Below are 22,077 nucleotides of genomic sequence, written 5' to 3' on the forward strand. Positions count from 1 at the left end.
TATTAACAAATTCTTTTTTCTGATACTCTCTCAGTGTCATGATTTTGGACAATTAAAATGTGTAAAATGGTAACATAAAATGTCAACTATATTTTAAAAAACAATTCAACAACTTCACCAAATCAACCAAAACGCTGAATCAACACCTTTCCAAAACAAAAACTGCATATAATTATTTTCAACAAGGTTAGGATATTTCAGGGTTGTTGTGCTAGACTGCGTTTATGTAGGCTATTGCCAAGGAGGCAGAGTGGGATGTCCATGTCCAAGTGTTGTAAAGTGCTTTGTGTGGTTGTTAGACCAGGAAAGTGCTATACAAATGCAAGACCATTTACCATTTGTTTTTTGTGAGGTAATAACTTGGCATGTGAGTGTTTTTGCCGTTCTCCACCAGTGCGAACCTTCGCGGGTACCTATAGTTTTCTGCCTGACTGCAGCATTGTCCTCTCTGCAAGACTTTATGCAGGAATTGATTTCTTTCATATTTAGTTTTCCAGATTGAAGTTCTATAAATAATGGCTTTGTTACACTATAGTATGTATCTTATAGAATACAAAAAAAAAACATTATTAATGTATATTGGTATCATATTCAGTGCTGTTTCGAATCTGGTACAGTTCTTTTCTCACTGTTCAAAAAGATTATGCAAGGAGAGTAGGCCCTGTGTTTTCCTTTTTTTTCTTCTTGGTATGAATTCAATCAGCCGGGGGGCACGGTTTACTGAACCAACAAGGGAAAACAAAGATGCCTTAATTAGGAACATCAGAGGAGAGAGAAAGTCATTGCTGTTGTGAATGAGCTTTATGAATGCCTGTGGGTGGGGTATACATCTTTATTAAGCCACTGTGGAGGAAAAAAAAAAAGAATTTGTTCCATACTCATCCGACAAGATTGTGTGCATATTCCGGCTAATTACAGACATGCATTACCCAAATATCTCGCTCTCATTAAGCACTAGAAGAAATTTATATCTGAAGATCTGTTGCCCTAGTGCATTTGATATTACATCCCTGATAGTATTTATGACTCAGGCTGTGGGAAATTGTCAGTTCTTTTTTTTTTGCGGTGTTTGAAGTGAATCATTTTTCTAATATTAAATGAAAGCGTGCTGAAATGTTGCATATCTTGGAAGGAGTGCTCAAAACATACTCCATGATGAAATTTTCAGCAACATTTTTATGAACTAACCTCTGTGAAAGAAGCGTAATATTTTGCATTCATGCCCAATACAATTAAAATTCTTTTTATTAGCTGTTTCGATCAAATTGCCATTTAGTTTTATCCAGTGGAGCAGTGTGTATGAAAAAAACAGGACTAATTCAATTTTTTTTACAACCACCATTGTTTGTCCTATTCAGCAGGATGCTCCCATTTGTACATGTAGTTCGTTTCTCTCATTAGTTTTGTCCCTGCTGAAAAAAAAACAACTAAGCAACTTGTGCTGTTATCATTTAATTAGATTCTATCTTTGTCTCCAGACTTATTATCTTATTAAAGAACCTGAGTTCTGCTGAATTTTGTTTGGGTGCTCAGGAAAGTGAAATAGAGGAGTCCTTAACAATCCTGTCTTGGCTGTTGGCACTCATGTCTTATCTGAATTAACGACTTTATAAGCTCCTCCGTCTTAGTGACACCTTTACTAAGGCATAAGTAATGTTTGGTCACTGTACACTCTTAACAGTTGTCCCTCAACAAAGAATTATTGTCATGCCATGCCCCACATTAATAACAGACACAGCAGAGAGGCACAGCGATAATGAAATAGAATGATCAAACAGTTAACCTATCCCGCTGTGCCACTTCTGGCAGGACAGATATAGCTTAAAATGAATTGCCCAAATGTATATTTATTTGGGTGAGTCATAGTTTTTACTACTTTCACCTCATTTCATTCTTGCTGGGAATCCTGCCAACAAGTCTCCAAATCAAACGATAAAATTAATAATTTATTCAGCTCCATTCCTATTTAGTGTCATTTCTGAGGGCTCCCTCTAATAGTAGTTTCAAGAGCATGAAAGGTCCGGGATTGGGGTGGCCAGGTCGGTCAAACGCAGTAAACCAGGGCTGGGTCCCTTTGATTTGTTCATGAGTTATGTCGCGAAAGCCTAAACCAATATCTTATCTAAAGCCCCATCAACAGTACAAGTCATTTGTCTTATTGTTGGGGAATAAATCTATTTAATGTTGTGATAATGGTATAATTATGTATGGTTAGGTTAAGGGACAAAGCAACTTTGTGAGGTTTAGGGAAAGCTGATGATATGATTATATATAGGTGCGGGCGGCCTCGTCATCATACTGTCCATAATACCCATCTGGTTAAGATTCAGGTGTACATTCATGGTCTTGGTTGTGAAGAAACAAGGTTGCAAAGGTTTCTTGTAGTCAACTATGAAGTTTTGTTAAATCTTCTATCCGCCCATATCTTCTCGCTACATGAACTACACACTCAATATGTCACCTGACTTCCTCCTTTGCTCTTGTCACAATTTCTGCAGCCGTTAACGGTCGTTGTCACCTGAACTGCAAGGTGTTGTTTTGTTGAGCTGATGCTGTTGTTCTTTCCTGGGAGGAACGTCTCACTCTCTGCATTTCCTCTCTGTATCTCTACTGTCGCTATCAACAAAATGCCAAAAAATAAATCCCTTAAATGAAGCCATAATTTTATTTTTGTCTGGCTTGCTTGCCAGTCCAGAAACATTCTCATTTTCTGTAGAAGCAGCCAAACCCAGACAGTTGGTGGACACAAACAAAATGCACCTGATCACCTGATCACAGACTAGAGAGAAAAAGAATGCAAATATGTATTTTCACTTTTCAAAGAGATAAGACTGAGAAAAAACAGCAGGTTAATGTCACTGTAATATCACAAGACACATAAGATTTCAGTGATAGAGATCAAGCCTGTTCCTTACATGAAGGTTTCTCTGCAATCCGCGTCTTTACGTCATGGAGGGATGCCTATCAAATAATGGGAAGTCTGTGATCAAAGCTCTGGCTTACTGATGGTGAGTGAAATTACATTTTTCATGCAGTCCTGCCACATAAAAAGCATGCATCTGCTGCCCCACACAGAAATAAATCTACTGCAAATTTCATGCTTAATTATGATTTAATTAGGATTACCTCTACGTACGTAAAGAGGAAATCAAATTGGTTAAATTAGCCACAGTGGGAATTAAATGAAGGTTCCTGAGAGTTGTTTCTTTGTTTTTAAGAAACCCAAAAAGAAGAATACAAAAAACTGGTGTGAAAGCTGACACTATTTATGCCAGAAGTTGTTTTTATTCAAGGCTATTTAAGTGTAATCTGTGGAGATATTCCAACATGAATGACACAAAACACACAGCAAATTCATCTATCCACACACAGTCTGGATCTTTCACCCCACAGTGAATGTTCCCCCACTGCTCCGGGATACATTTGAGGCCAATAAACGCTCTACCTGCTGCATCACAAATACCACATTCGCAGCAGCCTCTTCATGTGGACTCCTGAAGTGGGATGCCACTCTCGAGTGATACAACAGTACCTTCTTGGGTCTCCAGAGCCTTTCTGACAGCCTACTTTCTCCTGTAACCTACTTAGGAGGCTTTTTAAAAAGATCCCAAAGAAAGCATTTTCATTTCTGTTCCCATCTCACGCTCTCTAAAGGAGCCAGATTGAGAGACAGCTGATTGGAGGTTACAGGATACACCGTGAGTAAAAGATAGACACGTGGGAAGGTGGGTTCGTGGAAGTGCGTCATTGGACAGCAGAAATGTAAATACAAACAGCTGTGGTTCTCTGCTAGAAATTGGAGCCAACTGGAGGTCAGATGAGGTGTAAGTAAACACAGTTAGTCATGTTGTATCTCACTGATAACAGTGATCAATAATAGTAACATTAATTTACACATCTGCAACAAGTCATCAACACACATTTCTCGTCGAGGCAGATGTCTCATCATCTGTAAATGTGCTCTCGATCCTTTATTGCCTTAATATTTCAATCCTCTGCTTTGGTTTGTTGAAGCGGTCCCACAACGTCCTCTCAATCCTGTTTTTTTGAAGATGAAATGCACTTGAGCAGCTGTTTGGAGAGTCTTGTCCAGAAGGGTGGCGATAAGCCAGTAAACCACTCAACACACTTCTCACTCGCTGACGATCAGCTGCGTCTGGTTGACCATCTGTAGTGGATAACAGGTCCCTGCTCTGCGACTTGTAGCATCTCATTTTTGGGGCTTTTTCTGCCAATACATCTCTCGTCGTCTGTGTTGAGTCTATTTTGTGTTAATGCAGCTACACCGGCTGTCTGGCAGAGGTCCATAAATCGTATTTGTGGAAAAGCTTGATAATTGAAAATTAAAATTGATAAATGTCATAACAAAGTTTTACCTTGAGACCCAAAGACAGTAAATAATAGAATTTCTCTTGAATTTTATCGCCTCAGCCCGTCTAATAGCAAAGTGGATGCTTGTTAGTCAAAATCTTAAAATTGGCTTAGAAAAGACTGAAGTGAATGAGTAACCCACTTCCTCCCTTGAGGGGTAATACTGAATTGGCTTTCAACGAGGCCCTGAGCACACAACTGCTCTCCTGGATTTAATCATGGCCGGCAATACAGGTGCACCTTCCTGACAATGAGATGTGCGTTTTTTTTTCCAACCTTGACGATCATTTTGATGGACAGAATTTTTTCCAACCATGTCCGTGAACAAGGTTGGAAAAAATTCTGTCATTATCCAGTGTTCCCTGTCATTTTTATTTAATTTTTTTAATGATGGCTTGCTAAAAACAACTCAATCATAGTAACATTTATCATAGAGAACAAACTTAAAGATTAGGCATGGTAAGTTTATTTGTATAGCACAATTCAGACACAAGGCAAATCAAAGTGCTTTACAGGGGCATGCAAATAACATTAAAAGAAATTAAAAATAGCATTGAAAATCCATTATGCATTCATAAGGGCATGGGGAGAAAAGTTGCAGCTATAGCATTGGCAACTAAAACACAGCGACTTTGTGCCTAAACACACAAATATGAGCAATGCAACTTTACAGAATTTTACAGAATAAGACACAGTAAAATATATGACCGAACTATTCACAAGAAATTCAATTCAACTCAAATGAACTGCTCATAGTCGATCTTGCGGGCTCAACTGGCTGGGAGGAAATCCTGCAGCATGGTCACCTTCACCACCCCTAGTGGCCTTTTTTCTGTACAACTATTTGATGGATTGCCTTTAAATTTGGCACAGATTTGATGATAAACACAGGATGAATTTACAAGTTTTTCGTTGAATGTCCCCATCAGGTTGAACAGCAACAACTTCTGCATCTTTTAATTTGTCCAGTGTTTTACAACATCAGGATCAGCCTCATCTGACCTCAGTGGTTCATGCTAATTAGCATACACTTCTGCCATGTTGATACTGTACACTAAACATCATACATGAACTATATACATTATACCTGCTGGACATCAGCATGTTAGCTTTGTCATGGTGAGTATTTTTGCATGTTTTAGCATTTGATTCGAGGTGCAGCTCTTCCTGTAGACAGCCTCACACGGCCGCCAGCATGTCTGAAGACTCACAGTCATGTCCATTAATTGACTAAACTCTGGGCGTAACACACATCAATTAACTTTTGCAAAGTGATGGTCCCTTTCCCCATAGTATGTTTTATGATTGTGAAAAACACACTTTGAAAAGGAAGTGTAGGTAAAGTGCAGAAAATGTTTGACCCAGATGTGAGATTGAGCTCACATTTTTCTACAATTATCCAGCACCCGTGCTTCTGATTGGGGGCAGTGGAAAATAACGAATAAGCATGCTGGAGCCATGCTTTTGGATGGTTAATATTATCCACTTTTACTTCACACTAGGTTTGGGATGGCCCTAAATTTGACAAATGCTCTGTGCAAAAACATAAACAGAGGCAAAGTCGATTGAGCCAATGGCACACTGTTTTCTGCATCAACACTGAATGTTGTTTGTGAATTTGTTCTGCAAAAATTGTTTCTGGCTGGATTTTCCCACAAAATGCTAAATACTTGCATATCAAAGCAATTTGTAGAACAGCGGGTTGGCATGTTTTATCCATCAGTCCTTTGATATTATGTCAGTTCGGTCTAGTTCCAGCGCAGTTTGCTATTGGTCCGGTGATGGAGCTCAACCACAGAATAAACCCGACTGGCCCATTAGGGAGGAAACAACAGGACTGCGCTTCTTGCTTATTAATGCCCCATTTTCATTTCCTTGCCCCCGATACAACAAAAAGAGGCAAGTTCCCCCAGATCCATGGCTAATTGGCTGGCATTCCATCACATCATTGTGGAGGAAATTCAAGTACCATTGATCGTGTGCTTTAGCTCTTTCCAGCGGAGACATCGCTGATGACAGAGCCAGTGGGAAGAGATTCAGAGCTCAAGCAGAGATGAGAGACTAATTGGTCGTGGGTTAAATCATTGGCTGCAATTATGGTACCTCTTGTCCAACATTACACTCACTAGATGCCACAAATTCCAGTGTGGGACAGTTCACAGCGAACATCAGTTAGAAGGTAGATTCTACAATAATATAGCAGCAATATTCAAAATAAACAGTTTTAATGTTTGTATTGTTTTGTAGAGATATTGAGGTCTATTGCTAACCAGCTAGCCTGTCCAGTCTGTACCTCTGATGCTGAATGACACCAGTGTCCTCCCAGTGCTCTGAGCTCCCAGTCTGGGAAGAGTTAGCTAACAACCAACAACCTAGCTGCAGGGTTAACTGAGCTAAAGCAACTCACTTCGAAAGCAGTTGGAGTGCTTGTTTGGAGTATAAATTGTCCAATTCTTACAAACTGTAAGGCACCCTTAAGTATCGGCATGAAGCGTCTCTTGTTGCAAATGTGTACTTCTGCTTCTAACGAGTGCAGCAAGTGAGCAAAGAACAAAGAACAGACGCTTCTCAAAGGTTGATATCACTTTGATGGCTCGATATCGCATCAGAATATTAGAATATTAGAGCATAGAACTTAATTTGTTCTGTGTGAATGTGCATGAATTTCTAAACCACACGAGGTACCCTGGTAATACTAGTCATGTGCAAAAAAGGCTCCAAAGCTGGAAATGTAACCTTTGTGTATGAATATGCCCGATTTTTTATCAAATAAAATAAAGTTTAGACAATACAATTGTCTCACAGCGACTAGAACACGTTTACACTGAAGCTGAATAATAGCCGTTACACGATTTAAATACGGTATTTCACAGATGCTTTCGACTCTTGAGCCAAATAAGCTGGGTAATTCTTAAGAGGTGCTGCATTGCGCCTTTGAATTGAAACGACATAGTACAAAGAAGACCTGTAATAATGGGTCTGAGTCATCAAGCAAGGTGAAGAAGGATTTTAAAGTTTTTCTCACTGAACTACTTCACTTCCTGATTAAAACACTGTCTGACTCTTTGCAAACATTCGGCCCGTTTTTGCTCAGTATTTCATCATGTCGGAACACTCTAAACACATAAAAACGCTAATTATTCATATAGTTCGACACTGTAGAGCCTCAGTTTAGAGTATGTGATTAAGACCAGAGCTCACTGAATGATGCTGTATTTTATAGCTGTGTTTATAATATATTCTGGCAATGATCTCTCATTGGCTGCATCCTTTGAAATCCAAGGTTTAGCAGGCTTAATGTTCCTTTGTAGTCTTTTTATAACAATAAAAAAAGAAGTCAATACCAATCCTGTTGCCTTGCTCAGCACTCATACACAATTGTTCCCGAATGTTCTGCTGCCCCAGCACTTCTCCGAGCTGCAAACACTGCCACATCTCTGCAGAGGAGTGAAACACAAAAGACAAATATGAATTTCCTGTCACATCCTCAGGACACTATGCTTCATTACTTTGGATGATTGTGTTGCCGGAATTGTCAATGAAACCCATCTGACAGCGTTGAGAGAAACTCCATGAAGGAACTTCTGCAGTCTTGACAAATGGAAGCAAGGAACTGAAGACAATACAGGAGTAGCAATGAGTGGGCGTTGAAGGGACAAGGAACAGCATGGAGCTTTGTACTGATTTTAAGTTGTAGGATTCATTGTGTGATCATTTGATTAACAGATGTGGGGACTTATGCAAGACGGTTTTTTGTATTTTTTTTTATCGTAAATCTCCTCTCTTTCTCTGGTAATGAGCATTTTGTATTTATGTGCCAGATATAATTAAAGTTACTTTGCAGATTGAGAAAAACATATGAAAAGCTTATTAAACACAGCGTCTTGGGGCAGTTTTAGATGTCTGAGCTGTTAGCAGTACCACTGAAGAGACATTTCCCCTCAAACCATCCAATATTTCACAAAAAATTAAAGAAATAACGACTTTGTGTAGGAGAACACGTATTTAATGCCCCTACCAAGGGGCTCAACGCTGGCTGATAATCACTAGATTTAAGTCACTAGTGCAAAATTCAGCAAAACAAGTAGCCTACCAGTACTGCTGATACCTCCATACACTATATCTTTGTAAATGTATTAAATTTGTCTTTCTTTGCATGCAGGACTTTGACTGGAGTATTTTTACATTGCATGCATGAGATTTGACAATTAGCATAATCATCAGCCTTGAAATCACTATATGAGGCTTGTGTGTATCCATTTGTCGATAAGATCATCGTCAGTGTCAGGATCATATTAGGGGGTCAGACAAAATTAGAAAATAATACCACAGCTGTCACCACCGTGTCACCACAGAGCTGTGCAGAAATAAAGAAAGAATAGTTGAATGTGCTTTATATCAAGTCCTGACACCTAAAATGTCTCGCTAATGGAAAACAGTCCACAACTTCGATGTGATGCAGTCAAGGAGATGTGATAGACGGGCAGGTGAATGAGGGAATATATTCCATGATGTTACACTGTTGGTACAATGAAGACTTGCATGAAAAGAGTCTGAGGCAGCTGCTGGACTTTGACAACTTATGAATCATTGTCAAGCTAAAAACACTCTTGCCATTCAAAAAAGAATCATAAAAAACATTGTTGAATCTGTCGATGAGGCCCTGTGTTTCCCGAATGTACAACATCTGATAGACTTTGCCGTATCACAGGCAATTAACTGGCATAGTTCAATATTTTATTAAGTACATTTAAATTTTAATGGTGCAATATGTAAGAATTTGGTTGAAAACATCCAGACTTAATTAAAATATCAACAGAATCTGAAGGAATAACACTGCTGTCTTTAACACGTCTATGCATTGTGTCCTGGTCCAAAGTTTCCTGTGCTAGCCGTATGAATGCCGTTACTTTCTCACTGCTCCAAGCTCCCAGTCCAGACTGCTAGCTGCACGGCTAACTGAGCTAACGGCAGCAGCTACAGTTGGCAGCGATGAGCGTTCACTCTTGATGTAATATGCTGCCCCGAATTTGTTTTAAGTTTGAATTCAATAAGTGGCCAATTCTAAAACCGTTGCACCTTTAAAGGGACAGTTCACCCCCAAACCAAAAATACATTATTTTTCTTGTAAATTCTTGTATCTTGTAAATACTAATTTACAAGAGGCTCGTACTTGTGACCTTGCGGGACAGAAAGTCATTTCCCCTCCTCAACTGCTCATAACGAGGTCTGTGGATTATCTTGTGTAAAAAGGTCATGATTTCCCGAAAAAGACATTTTTGTTGAGTTTTTCAAATGTATTATCTATTTAATTATTGTGTGTTTTATTATTGTAGTTCCATTATTAGAGAGGACTGGACCAAAACTTGGCCCCTTTAACCAATCTAGATGGACAAATAACACTTCAGGTAAGAGCAAAAACATGTATTTTAAGGGTGGACTGTCCCTTTAAGACCCCATAGCTGTAACTATAAGTTAGGCTGTGTCAAAGAAGGCAATGTGTTTGTTTGTTCTAGACCGAATGCTGTACAGGGGAGCATGAGTACACTGTAGCAGTGTGAATATGAAGCAGGGAGCAGGGAAGCATGAATGCAGTTTGCCCCGCGTAAACAAAGGTTATGAAAAATTGCCTTTTATTCTCCATTTTTATTTTCTGGCACTGTGTAGCTGTTGGTGTCTCATACATCATCCTTTAGCCAACAATAAACTGCAGCTGAACCTGCTTTATTCACGCCTTTTAAATAAACTTGCTGTTGTTTCGGTCTAACACGCCCTCCGTGGCAGGTTAGTTTGCCCTTGATGTTAACTCTCCCCCTGTTGAGATAGGCCAGCCTCTCATTTAAACAGGAGCTCACATAGGTCATGATGGATGGCGCCTTCTTCCCAGTGGCAGCAGGTCACACAAACTAATATCCCATATCCCTCACATGCTTTTGTGTGTAATAACAGACACCAGGTTGTTTCTTTTCCTTCTGTTTAATCCCATCCCACCTCCTCGCTCCTTCTTCCCTCGTTGTTCCGTTGTTATCACCCCCTCTCCTGCTTCCGTATCTCACCTTTTTTTTTGTGTGTGTAAATATCAATCCAGGAGGTTGTGTACCCTTGCAGTCCCACTGGAAAGACGGCCAGGCCAGCCATTCCTCATGTTCTCTTTCTTGAGGTGCAGTAGAGCAGATTGGTTTCTGTGTTGGCTCCGTGCTGATGACGGGACAAGAGAGGGTCATAAATGTGTCCTGAGGTGTGAAAGAGAGCAGCAAACAAATTCACAATGGTGTAGCAAGAAGAAGTGGATGACATGAAGTTTGATCTTACCCAGATTAAGAAATCAGGACTTTAAAATTGAGCATGTGTCTTTCGATAAGATTGAGTCATTTCTGTTAAACACTAAAAAACAACATGTATAACACAAACTTAAATTGTGCAGTTGTTATGCCACCTTGAAACCAGCGTGTTAAGTTTATTGGTGGATGAAATGACCATGTAGTAGTGGCTGTTCGTAGTGATAAACGCAGCCAGAGCGTCTAAATATCTCAACTTGTTTTTACAACCTGCAATTATCGTGTTTGGACTCACTTGATTCATTTCTAAATGCAGCAGGTAGATATTTGCTGTGAAAAAGCTGGACCTGCCCAGCACCAGAAAGAAAATGGACAAAGTTAGCAACTAACTGGTGAACATAATGGAGCATTTGGATGCTAAAAAGCCACACATTTCACCCAGGGGGTGGTGCAGACCAGAATGGAGCTAAATAATAAAATCAGTAATCTGTGTCTGTGTGACCCTCCTTAGTACATAAACATTACAAAAACAAAACATGAATCTGTCTGCAGTGCGTTCCACAAGTGCTGGTATCTGTGAAAATATCATTTTCACATAGCAGCTCTAAGACAGAGCATTTGCTGAATGTGGCAGCCATCACACACATAGCGTAAATCTGCACACACCTCTCTCAGAGCTGGACAGTGCTTCCTCAATTAATGACTGATTGGGCTCGCTGCACCCTTTATTCTTTGTGGCTGCAGTCTTCAGCTTCAGGTGAAATCGTGGTTTGTGGTTGTGAGGCAGATTTTATGCGGCATGCCTCTCGTCCAGCAACTTCATGAAATCCGACATGTGCTCCGAGAAAGTAGAGTGACCTTTCATCACTGGCTGCTGATCTCTTCCTCCCTCTGTGATATCTCCGTGAGGGTCATTCCATGCCAACTGACCTAGGGCCTCTGGGTCATTGATTTTTCTTGGAAAGAATGATGTTGAAACTTCTATTAAATTCATGGGATCTTGCAAAACCCTGTATCTGTCCTCATAATATTTTCTGAGTTATGAATTTCTGAAGTGATTCTTTGTGTGTGTATTCTAAACCTCACCAATCGCTTATTTTTCATGAACACGCAAGAGACCCTAAGAAAACTCGGCTACATGTCTTCTTCTAAATAGTTGTTGCTGAATGGTTACAGAAATCAAATTGATAACAGGATTTTTATTTTTTTTATTTTTTTAACCAGAAAGAATAATCTGTCATTTTAAAAAATCAACAACCAACTTGTGTTTCTGTGTGTAATTAATGAAGTTCTGTCACATCTAGAAGTTATATGGTCCTGCATAAAAAACACTGAGTGTCACAGATCTTGCTAAGTATAGCTTCAATTAAAAAAAAAAACACACACACACACACTTTTGGGGTTTCTTGAAAAATGTCAAGGTGTCATTGCATGTGTGAAAGAGACTGTAGGGTTGCTCCATCTACTGAACATGTGAAAAGGCAACTGTTTATCAAGATATCAACCTCGTAAGGTGGCAATATGTCGTTTTGTTGTTGCAGATTGTTCCACTGCCCCCTGAGTGGTCAAAAATAATCTATTAATGGTGTTATTTGTGAGAAAAGTTGAGCATCATTATCTTCAGATAATGATGCTCTGGGGTGGCAGCCAACCTGTCCTACAGTCCCAGAGTGTCATTACTTGATTGGTATGGAATGAGACTCAAAAATCGACTTTTTTTTACAAACAGCACATTTAACCAAACAAAAGTATGGGGTAAAATCATTACCCAAACTTGTTCGATGCAAACATACATTACAGTGAACAGGCAAATTTTCTGGTTCAACGTTCATCTACTGTGATCAAAGTTTATGTGGGTGCACAGGTTTCACTGGCAGTGAGGGAATAATACCAACGTTATGGTTCATGTGAGTTTCAGTTTTCCCCTAGAATTAAGTGTTTTAGATAATTAGGCAAAAACTGTTGGCTTGTTTACAGCCTGGCTCGTCCTCTGATAACACACCAAAATTGTCTATCTTGGTGATGCCAGTTGTATTTTGAGAAGTTTTATTTCCGTCTATTTAAAGCGGGTCCCAAATGTCCGCTCATTAGCTCTTTGTTTGAGTGACTGTTTGAGTGCCTGCAAAGTGGGTTGACATTCTCCAAACTCTGCACTTGTATCTCCAATGAGATTATCCCACACTGATTCTAGCAGCATAATATTAAATCCTTTTTTGGGATTCAATACTATCATTATTGTTATATAAACATCGAGCGCAGAGATCTGCTATTAACCTGCGGTGTCACACGGCAAATGTGTGTCTGTTACAAAAAAAGCAATCAGGATTCGGCAGCTTACCACACATTTGGGAGATTTATATAAATGTGTTATTGTTAATCCTTTGAAGACACCATAAGGATCACACATTGGATTGCAAATGGGTATGTTCAACGGTTAAACTTCACATGCACAAATCCCTCACTGAAATTCATTATTGTTCCCCTGGAATTATGTTTGTAACTTTGATGAATAACCAATTTAACAAGCTTTTTTGATTCAATTTAACCTCATTACAGCTAATATGTCTTTGTCCACATCTCTTTCTCCTCATTCAGCAAAAAGCCCCCTGAAAACAATCATGAATTGGTAAAGTCACTGGTGACTTAAAGCAATATATCCATCGTTTTGTCTGTCAGCCTCCAATCAATTGCACCAGATGGACACCAGGGGTATCCGACTATTAAGAAAGTGTGACGGTGTAATGAACTCAAAGTTCTTCACAATTTCCCTTGAGGTCTTAATTTGTACTGCAGCCGGTGGCAGAGTCAGAATTACATTTTTGGAGGGAGGGTCCAAGAGAGGTCTAGTGAAAAAGCTGGAGTCTTATGCTCCTCCAACTGTCTTTGTTTTCATCTGCTCTCTCCATAGAGGTCTTTCAAGTTTTACCTCAATGTGTAATTTATTCATGTGTAATGATCTCTAAATGCTGCTAAAACATTTTCTATCAGTCCATTAAATCAGTTCTCACTACAGCTGTAGAATTAGCATTCATCTGAAGGTAGCATTAGCAGCCTGCAGTGACCCTCCATCTTTAATCGCAACCCCTGCTGTGCCGCTTTGTGCATTATTTTTAATGTCATAATACAAAAAGCCAAAAAGTCGCTCATTTTTTAGGTGTTTTCGATTCATTAATGTTTAAAGCTTTAGAGCTATTAGTTAATGTTGAACAAGCTCAAGCAAATTGCTCAGTGACCCCACTTATCATTTACAGTAACAGCCACGCCACTTTCTGATGGTTGTCGTACATTTCTAAGTACCAGCTGGAAGGGCAAATTAAAACATGTTACACAAAGTCAACAATCTGTGCATACAGAGGCTGTATTCCCCATATGGACAACATTAATGTGGTTTAACTGTCTGTTACGTTGTACTGCAGTAAATTCATGCACAAAAATATGAATTTGTTGGGGAAGATACATCACTCATGAACTCTTCTGAAAATTAACAAAAGTATAAATATAGTATAAATAATATATAGATACAAGTATACTCTAAAAAGAGGGGTTCCCCAAATTTTTTCCCTTCAAAGCTAAAACTGAAAGTTAGTGGAGGGTCACGGTCCAAATGCAAACACCTATTGTATTCCTAAAATGGAAAATGCTACTCAGGTCCCAAGTTTCCCAAGTGTGACTCTGCCCGTCATGCATTTGATTAAAGGAAAAGTTCACCCAAAAATGAAAATGTGTTCATTATCTGCTCACCCCCATGCCAATGGAAAATCGGGTGAACTTTTGAAGTCCACCAAACATTTCAGGGGCCTCAAAAAGGAATTCATTGTGGCATTTTCCTAACTAAAGGAGCTAGGGACTTGTTTTAAAGTGTAAAACACAATCTTAAAGAATAAATAGCTCCACACAGGTCATCCAGCACAGTCAAAATCTCTGGAGGCCCCAAGATCCCAAATTGATTTGAAAAGATGACATTTACAACCTTGACATGCAGTCAAGATCCTGCACTCCTTAACACTAGCAGCTACAGCGAAGTTGGCAGCCTAGAAGACTCTTCGTCTTTTCAAATTTGCACTTATAAAATCCCTATCTAATTTTGTAGATGTAGTTGGTTCAGTGCTGCAACACTATTGTTGTTCATTCAAATTATTTGGGGGAATTTACAAGTGAAAATGTCCTTTGTATCCAACACTGTCTCAGGAGCTGTTGTAAGACTAAATCAAAACATTTCTTGTGACATTTCGTAGATTTTGTGTGTGTGTGTGTGTGTGTGTGTGTGTGTGTGTGTGTGTGTGTGTGTGTGTGTGTGTGTTTGTGTCTTGATTGATGACTTACATGTGCAGTAACTCTGGTCATTTATATGTTTCTGAGCATTTTTCTGGTGTTCTCATACAGATGATCAATCTTGAAGAAATAAATTAAAAATGACAAATTACAGTGTAAGCTCTTAACACCTGTCAAAGCCAGAATAACACAGGTCCCGTATGATTAAAAAAAAACTAGTTTCATCCTTTAGCTGCTCTTGTGATAACAGTTTTTAATGTTCTTCATCACCGCTGTAACGAAGTCTGACTCGGTTTGACTCCACTGCTTTCAATTCTGCCTCCCATAAGCAGAAATCATTCAGCCAGATTGATTGCTTTGGTTTCATAGTGCCTCTTTGATGCAGCACGTCCAATCCAATTCTATTTTATTTGATGCCCATCACAGATCTATCAGGAGCATGCTGCTCCTTTCACGTGTTGTGGAAGCAACAGCAGAGCCTCCTTTAATGAAGAGCAAAACAAGCTAGAGATTGGAAATGATAAAACACATGACTGAATAAATTCCTTTGCAATTGATTTTTTCACCTGCTTAGGCCTTTGTTTTAAACTGCGACAGATGGAAGTAATGAATGCCATTTACCAGAGAAATAGCCCTACTGCTGTGTTTCACACCTTGTTGCGTCGTTTAACTACTCTTTCAGGTTTCTCCTGAGCAATTCATTGTTTACCTAATCCTAATTTACTACATACTTGCCTGTTTCTCGGGGTAGAATATATCAGTATATGGATTTGAAAAGGTTAGTTTCATTACTGCAAACCACGTATTCATGATATTTTCTTGTGTGGGAGACAACCACCTCCCTGGCCTGCAGTGTCTTTATTTACACGCAAATATTTATATCTCTGACTCTGGCTGTAAGTGACTCATTGACTTCCAAATTAATCATAATTGTTTGAATGAGAAGTAAATTAGATACTTGACATTCAAACTGCAGCTGTTATATATCTGTTTATGCAAAATGCAGCCATGGGATTAGCCAAAATGATAAAAGACATATTCATGTTGTGACCTGTTTGCATAATTGCAAACAATTAAACAAACCACCTTTTTAAACATCTCACAATGTTAAAGAAAGTGACAAAGAAATGTGGTTATTCATCCTCTTATCCAGATCCACACCAAAAGTTTCCCTTTCAAGTTTTGTGAATTTCCATTCAGTAGTTTTTATGTAATCTAGCCAGCCAGCCGGCCCACCAACCAAACAACCAACCGACTAGCCGCCAGCCAACTAACCAAACCACCACAAACCAACTTATCAAACAATCAAATCACCACAAACCAATTTACCAAACAATCAAACCACCACCAATTAACTAACCAAACCGCCACCTACCAAACAATCAAGTCATCACCAACCAATTAACCAACCTGCCACAAACCAACTAACCAAACAATCAAACTACCACCAACTAACTAACCAACAACCAAACAGACAGTGGTAAAAACAGAACCTCCTTAAAGGAGGTAACAAATTGACTATTTTGTTCATGGGGTGAGATCATTTTTAGCCATCATAATAATCAAATCAAATCATCAGCAGTTATCTGGATAAAAGTTAAGAGCTGATAATAATTTAAACTCTTTAAAGAGCTTTAAAAAAGACAATCTGGTCCGTGTTAGAGGACATTTTCATTACAATATTTAAACGAGGGAAAGTGTTTAGTCACAGCAGGTGATCAGCACTGAGAGTGACATGAGGGCTCCAAAATGAAAGACTGGCTAATCTTTTTTCTGCTTTCATAAAAGCAATTTCTAACTGTTACTTATTAACATTTGAGTGTTTTGCATCCATCTCCTTGAATTACAACACCCTGTTGTTAACCAACTCGCTCCAAAGAGCAACGTTTTGCATATTCCACCCTATTCCGTCTGAAATTATGTCTGACACATCATAGCGGGTACGAAGTGTCAAACATTATTACAACAAACGCAGACGCAGTCAGGAGAATGTCATCTCTCATCAGCTGACAGACGGTGAGCAGAGCGAGCTGTGAAATCATTTGTCTCATTGTCTGGCAGCCAGGAGCAGCAGTCAGCAACAATAACAACAAGCCCTGTGGTCAAATCTCCATCGCGTGTTAATAATCCTTCATATTTCTGACTCGCTGCCTTCTGCCTGCCTGCTGCGAGTTTGCAAACAACAGAGACAAAAGTTTTACTCGGAAAAAGAAAAAGGAGTCTGAGATTGAGTTTGGTGTGGAACTATTACGTAACAAACAAGATTGAGAGATGTGATTACTGTTGCTACGCTGTTCAAGCTTTCGGTATCCATGCCATTAAAAATCACAACAGTTGATAACAAAAGATTTACCACTGACAAAATTATTTGTTTAATTAACTTCTATGGGTTCTCGATTTCATACAGATGTAGACCAAAGTCGGTTTTCCAATATCAACTGGCTTGACGACTGTTGCTAACAGCTAGCTTGTTACAAGGTTAATGTATTTGTCATTTTACAAAACTGTTTGCAAAATTTTGTTGAAGCTTCTTTGCACGAATCACAACAGTTTTTCATGTTTCCAGTCAAGATGATTTCTATAGCTCCTCTGTAAAAGTCTTTTCTGTGTTTATTTTGAATAGGGTAGTTTTGTGTGATGACCATGATAAGTTGTCTGTGAAGTTGATCCTGGGAACCTAAAACTGGGCACCTCCACCATTCTGGACAGGGGTTAGGATCAACAATCAGCTCATTGGTTTCACTCAAGCTTGGCAGTAGATTGTTCTCTGTGCACCGCTTTGCAAAATTGTTGATTTCCTCCAGATGTGAACAGGTAACATACCCGCTAACGTTTAGAGTTTATGATGAAACAGACATTTTTTTAAAAGAGCCATACAATTATTTTATATTACAGGGCATTTAGCAGACCCTTTTGTCCAAAGCGACTTACAGTAAGTCAAACACTGATGGCAGTGGCTGCCTTGCAAGGTGCCAACCAGCACATCAGGAGCACAGGACACTTCGACATGCAGATGAGGGGAATCGAACCAGCGACCTTCTGATAAGAAGACACCAGCTCTACCCCTGAGCCACAGCCATTTAACAACGTGCTTTGAACAAAAGTCGCCGAAACACCATGTTGTTTCACAGTTTGTTTAACTCATTTGTGTCATTAATTGCAGTTTGCATCATCTGCTCTCATCTCTACTTTGTACAAAAAAAAGAAAATGAGAAAAAGTAATTTTCAAAGAGGATTTAAGCAAAATCACATCCTTCCCTCTCGCTCATATTTGTTCAGGCACAGCAGAAGGCTGGGTTTGTGATAATCCTCCAGCTCTTCAGTTTGTGGGGAGTAAGCAGGAGGTAAGACTAGCGATTATAGTGCTTTTCAGCATAGAGTGTGGGAGCTTTGGGCCAAAAAAATAACAGTCAGAAATGTGGAAAGCCAGCACCCACCCACGTTTGGGCAGAGAGCGGCCCTCAAGAGGCGCAGTGGTCAACAGTGCATGGGGCTTACCTGTCAAGAGTCCCATTGTGTCGAGAACGCAGTGGAGAGGAAACTCAGAAAAGGGGCCAACCAGACAGAGAAGAAGAGAACAAAGGGTTTTTTGACTAGTGCAAGTGTCTTAGTGAAAAATTTGAGGATCAAAATTGAGCCCCCATGCTCAATCAATTTTTTAAGTGGCTCTTCGGGAAATCGCTTGTTCGAGGAGTTTGGTTACAAAAACAGTCCCTCATGCAGAACATGCACTCGTCTCCTCTCCCCTCGTTTTCTAATTACTCTGTTTTTCTCTCTAAATGGTGCATGTCGTGCACTAGCAAACATTGTTTTCCAACGCTTCAAAACACACCACTTAAACTTGATGTTAGCAGCCTCTCCGGGAGACGAGTTCAGTGTCTCTTCCTGACGATTTCAAGCTTGTCCTAGAGGTCTGTGTTTTTAAATCAATTTGTTCTAGTACACACCGTCATGGCCCACAAGCCTTGGCCAGCGAGTCACCTTGGTTTCCTCCTGGCCCTGGATCCCACTGGCATGTCTTTGTTATGCCTGGTCTGAGCTGCACAGATAGCAGTGGTCCTATCTGTCCTCTGCCCACCTGTTATAGCAGCCATTCACCAGTGTAATCGAATTATCAGAAGGCTGAAGGAAGCCGAGAACAACAGGAGTTAAAATGGGAAACAAAGAAAAAGAAAAGCAGTGAAGGCTAAAACTATTTAAAAACATTCTCTTATTCATTCACAATCAGCTGTATGAAAGAGACTAAGATTCAATCCCATTTTTAACTTTTTGGAAGGTTTTTTGAGCGCCCTCTTGCCCCTCAGATCAGAGTTATGAGGGATAGTGGTTAAAATCTGCCCCTATGAAATGGGACAACTCATGAAGACTGTTGTATGTCATCACTTGAAATTGACATTGACATTCTAGCAATCGTGGGATCATCACAAATGCTTTTTAACATTTATCTGATGGAGACGGATGCTTGCAATTCATTTACAAGTTCATTTTACCAATCAAGTCATCAAATGAGTACACCGCTTCATTACCTGCCCACTAATGATCCTTTAAAGGCTAAGATTAGCAAACCCGTGCACCTACCCTGCCAGTTGGGACTTATATTAGAGGAGCAGAACCAAGTGCAGCAACTTTGCTGATGAACTCAAACCAAATTTCAGGTGTAATATGCCATCAAAAGGGAGAAACGCAATGTTGGATTACATCAAAATTCAGAACTGTGATGCACAAATCAACAAAAACACTGTTACATAAGTTAGCTATGTACTGAATCATCAGCACACATTGTTGATTATTGATTGTTTTATGATTGTTATACAGAAAAGGACCTAAAGACATTCAAACAACAGAAGTGTGCCTCTGAAAAACCTCTATTTGCGCTGACTTGGAGTTTTTCCCACTGGACACGGTCTTTAAGCCCTGTGCTTGTTTATCCTGACTATGGAGCCTGACTTTCTTCACAGGCAGATATTTTGGCTCTTCATACTCTTTCACCTGACTTCCTCCTTTGCTGCCGTAACACACACTCCTGCCACTAGAGGCCTCCTCCTATCAACAAACATGGGTCTTGATAAGCTGCTTTCACAGTTAACCCATATGTTTACTTTCCTAATAATACTTGCTGCTGTATTAAATTCCTTTAATGTCCTCTCTACATATGAGTTTAGATAAACATGGATGGATGTAAACTGAAGTTTGACTGGTTGGCAGAGGCACACAACCAAAAGGCCATAATTGTACCAACACCATGTATCAATTTCATCACTTTGTCTAATTTCTTTTCATCTGTCTCATTCTCTAGGTACGGAGACATGGTGCCAAAGACAATTGCCGGAAAGATCTTCGGTTCCATCTGCTCCCTGAGCGGCGTGCTGGTGATCGCCCTGCCCGTCCCCGTCATCGTCTCCAACTTCAGTCGCATCTACCACCAGAACCAGAGAGCGGACAAACGCCGTGCTCAGAAGGTAAAAAACAGCGTTTCTTGGGCATCCTGTCAGCTCCAGGGTCATGTGCGGTTAAATAAATGTGTGTGTGTTGGAGTTTTTGTGCATATAAATTACCTGACCATTAGGAGAGTACTCTGTAGATTTCCAAAAGGCCAAAATAGGACAGGATTATTAAGATAATGAGAATGAATGGGAGGTTCAAGTGCTGAGTAAAAACACTGGGTGGGTGGATACTAATGGTTATGCCTGGAAAACGTTTTGAAGGTTCTTTTTATTTTTCAGATGATTAAAATAATGACAGTGGGTTTAGAGATCTTGATGATAGATTAGCTTCCTCTTTTATTGAAAAGGACACATTTTAGAAACTTAACAAAAAGCTGCTGGTGAAAAGGACTGACCTCAATTAGGAATTCTGCATTGAAGATCGCTGTCCTTCACCCAACATCATCCTGCACTTATTCAACACTACCACACACAGGAAATTTGCTGCCCTTCAGACCCACATTATTCATTGTCCTTCTACACATGCATACACACATACACACACACACACACACACACACACACACACACACACACACACACACACACACACACACACACATTCCCTGTCTCTCTCTATCTCACACACTTTTAAAATCCGAGTGCCAAATGTTAGCTATCCACTCACTGCACTCACCCAGTGGGCTCGACCTTTCTCTGGGTTTAGATAAGAGTGCTATTAAGTTAGAGAGCAGCTGCTGATAGCTAATTGAGGAGGGAAAAGTCTGGTTTTGAAGCCATAGTGATAGAATCCTGGGTGGCTGGTTTTCCAATTAATATATTGCTTTGAATCAGCAGAAGTTAAGTGGATTTTTTTCTTTTTTCTCCAGATCCAACACAGTGGAGTGAAGTCTTTAACACCTTCACATGGTCCATTTTGGCTCTTTGTCAGGGTACATTTTGAGGATAAAAGCAACACGTTCTCCTTCACAACTCGTCAAATACAGCATCTTGGTCAGCGGCCTTATGCTTCAAATTGTGGCGCTCTACCCTCCCCTCTAGCAGCGAGTGAAGGGCTGCACAGTCGAGTTAGCAATAATACGTAATATTCAACATTTTGTTATACTTTTAAAATAAAGCTTGGACTGTTGATAAGGCTATTGAAAGGTCCCGATTTGGTTCAGTTTGGACCCAGTAACTTACTGGTTGGATTTTACTGTTGGATTTTCAAGTTTTTGAAAACCTGCCAGTTCACACTAACGCAACTAAATGAGACAGTGTATCATCTCAATTGCTACTACTTTCGGTACTTCCATGTTAACTGCTAACCAGCTTCTTTTTTTATTTTTTAATGCAGCTGGATAGGATTTGTAGCACCTTAAAATACTGTATCTATGAGTCCAGTGACAGTGTAATGGTGAAAAAGCAAGTGTGTAGGAGAGATAAAGAAGGAGCAGTGGTGGTTGAGTGAGTGTGAACGAGAACAGAGCAGAAGAAAAAGCAGGGAAGTTGTTATTAAAGTAATTAGCGCTTATTTAATCGATTTTGCGTTCTAAAGCCAGCTTCCGTTGACGTGACAAGCTGAGTCGCATGCCACGCTATCAGCCGGCCGTCTTCACTCTGCTGCGACTTTCCCCTGCAGTGTTCCAAAAAATGTTCTGTTGTATCGCGGATCCTTGGTCTGAGCTTCAAGAAGATACTTTAGGATTTAATAACTACCAGTCTGGGAACTT

The 22,077-nt window shown here is 39.8% G+C and overlaps 1 protein-coding gene across 2 annotated transcripts in view; it reads left to right on the forward strand.

Moving 5' to 3' along the window:
• LOC115584158 (potassium voltage-gated channel subfamily D member 3-like) overlaps positions 1–22,077 on the forward strand; it is a 95,417-nt gene that overhangs the window by 50,648 nt on the left and 22,692 nt on the right. For both annotated transcript variants that reach the window (XM_030421593.1, XM_030421594.1), the window contains exon 3: positions 20,218–20,380. In XM_030421593.1, the coding sequence (XP_030277453.1) occupies positions 20,218–20,380 (163 nt within the window). The remainder of the gene's footprint in view (positions 1–20,217; positions 20,381–22,077) is intronic.

This window comes from Sparus aurata, chromosome 6, assembly GCF_900880675.1.
Source record: "Sparus aurata chromosome 6, fSpaAur1.1, whole genome shotgun sequence".
Classification (NCBI taxonomy): domain Eukaryota; kingdom Metazoa; phylum Chordata; class Actinopteri; order Spariformes; family Sparidae; genus Sparus; species Sparus aurata.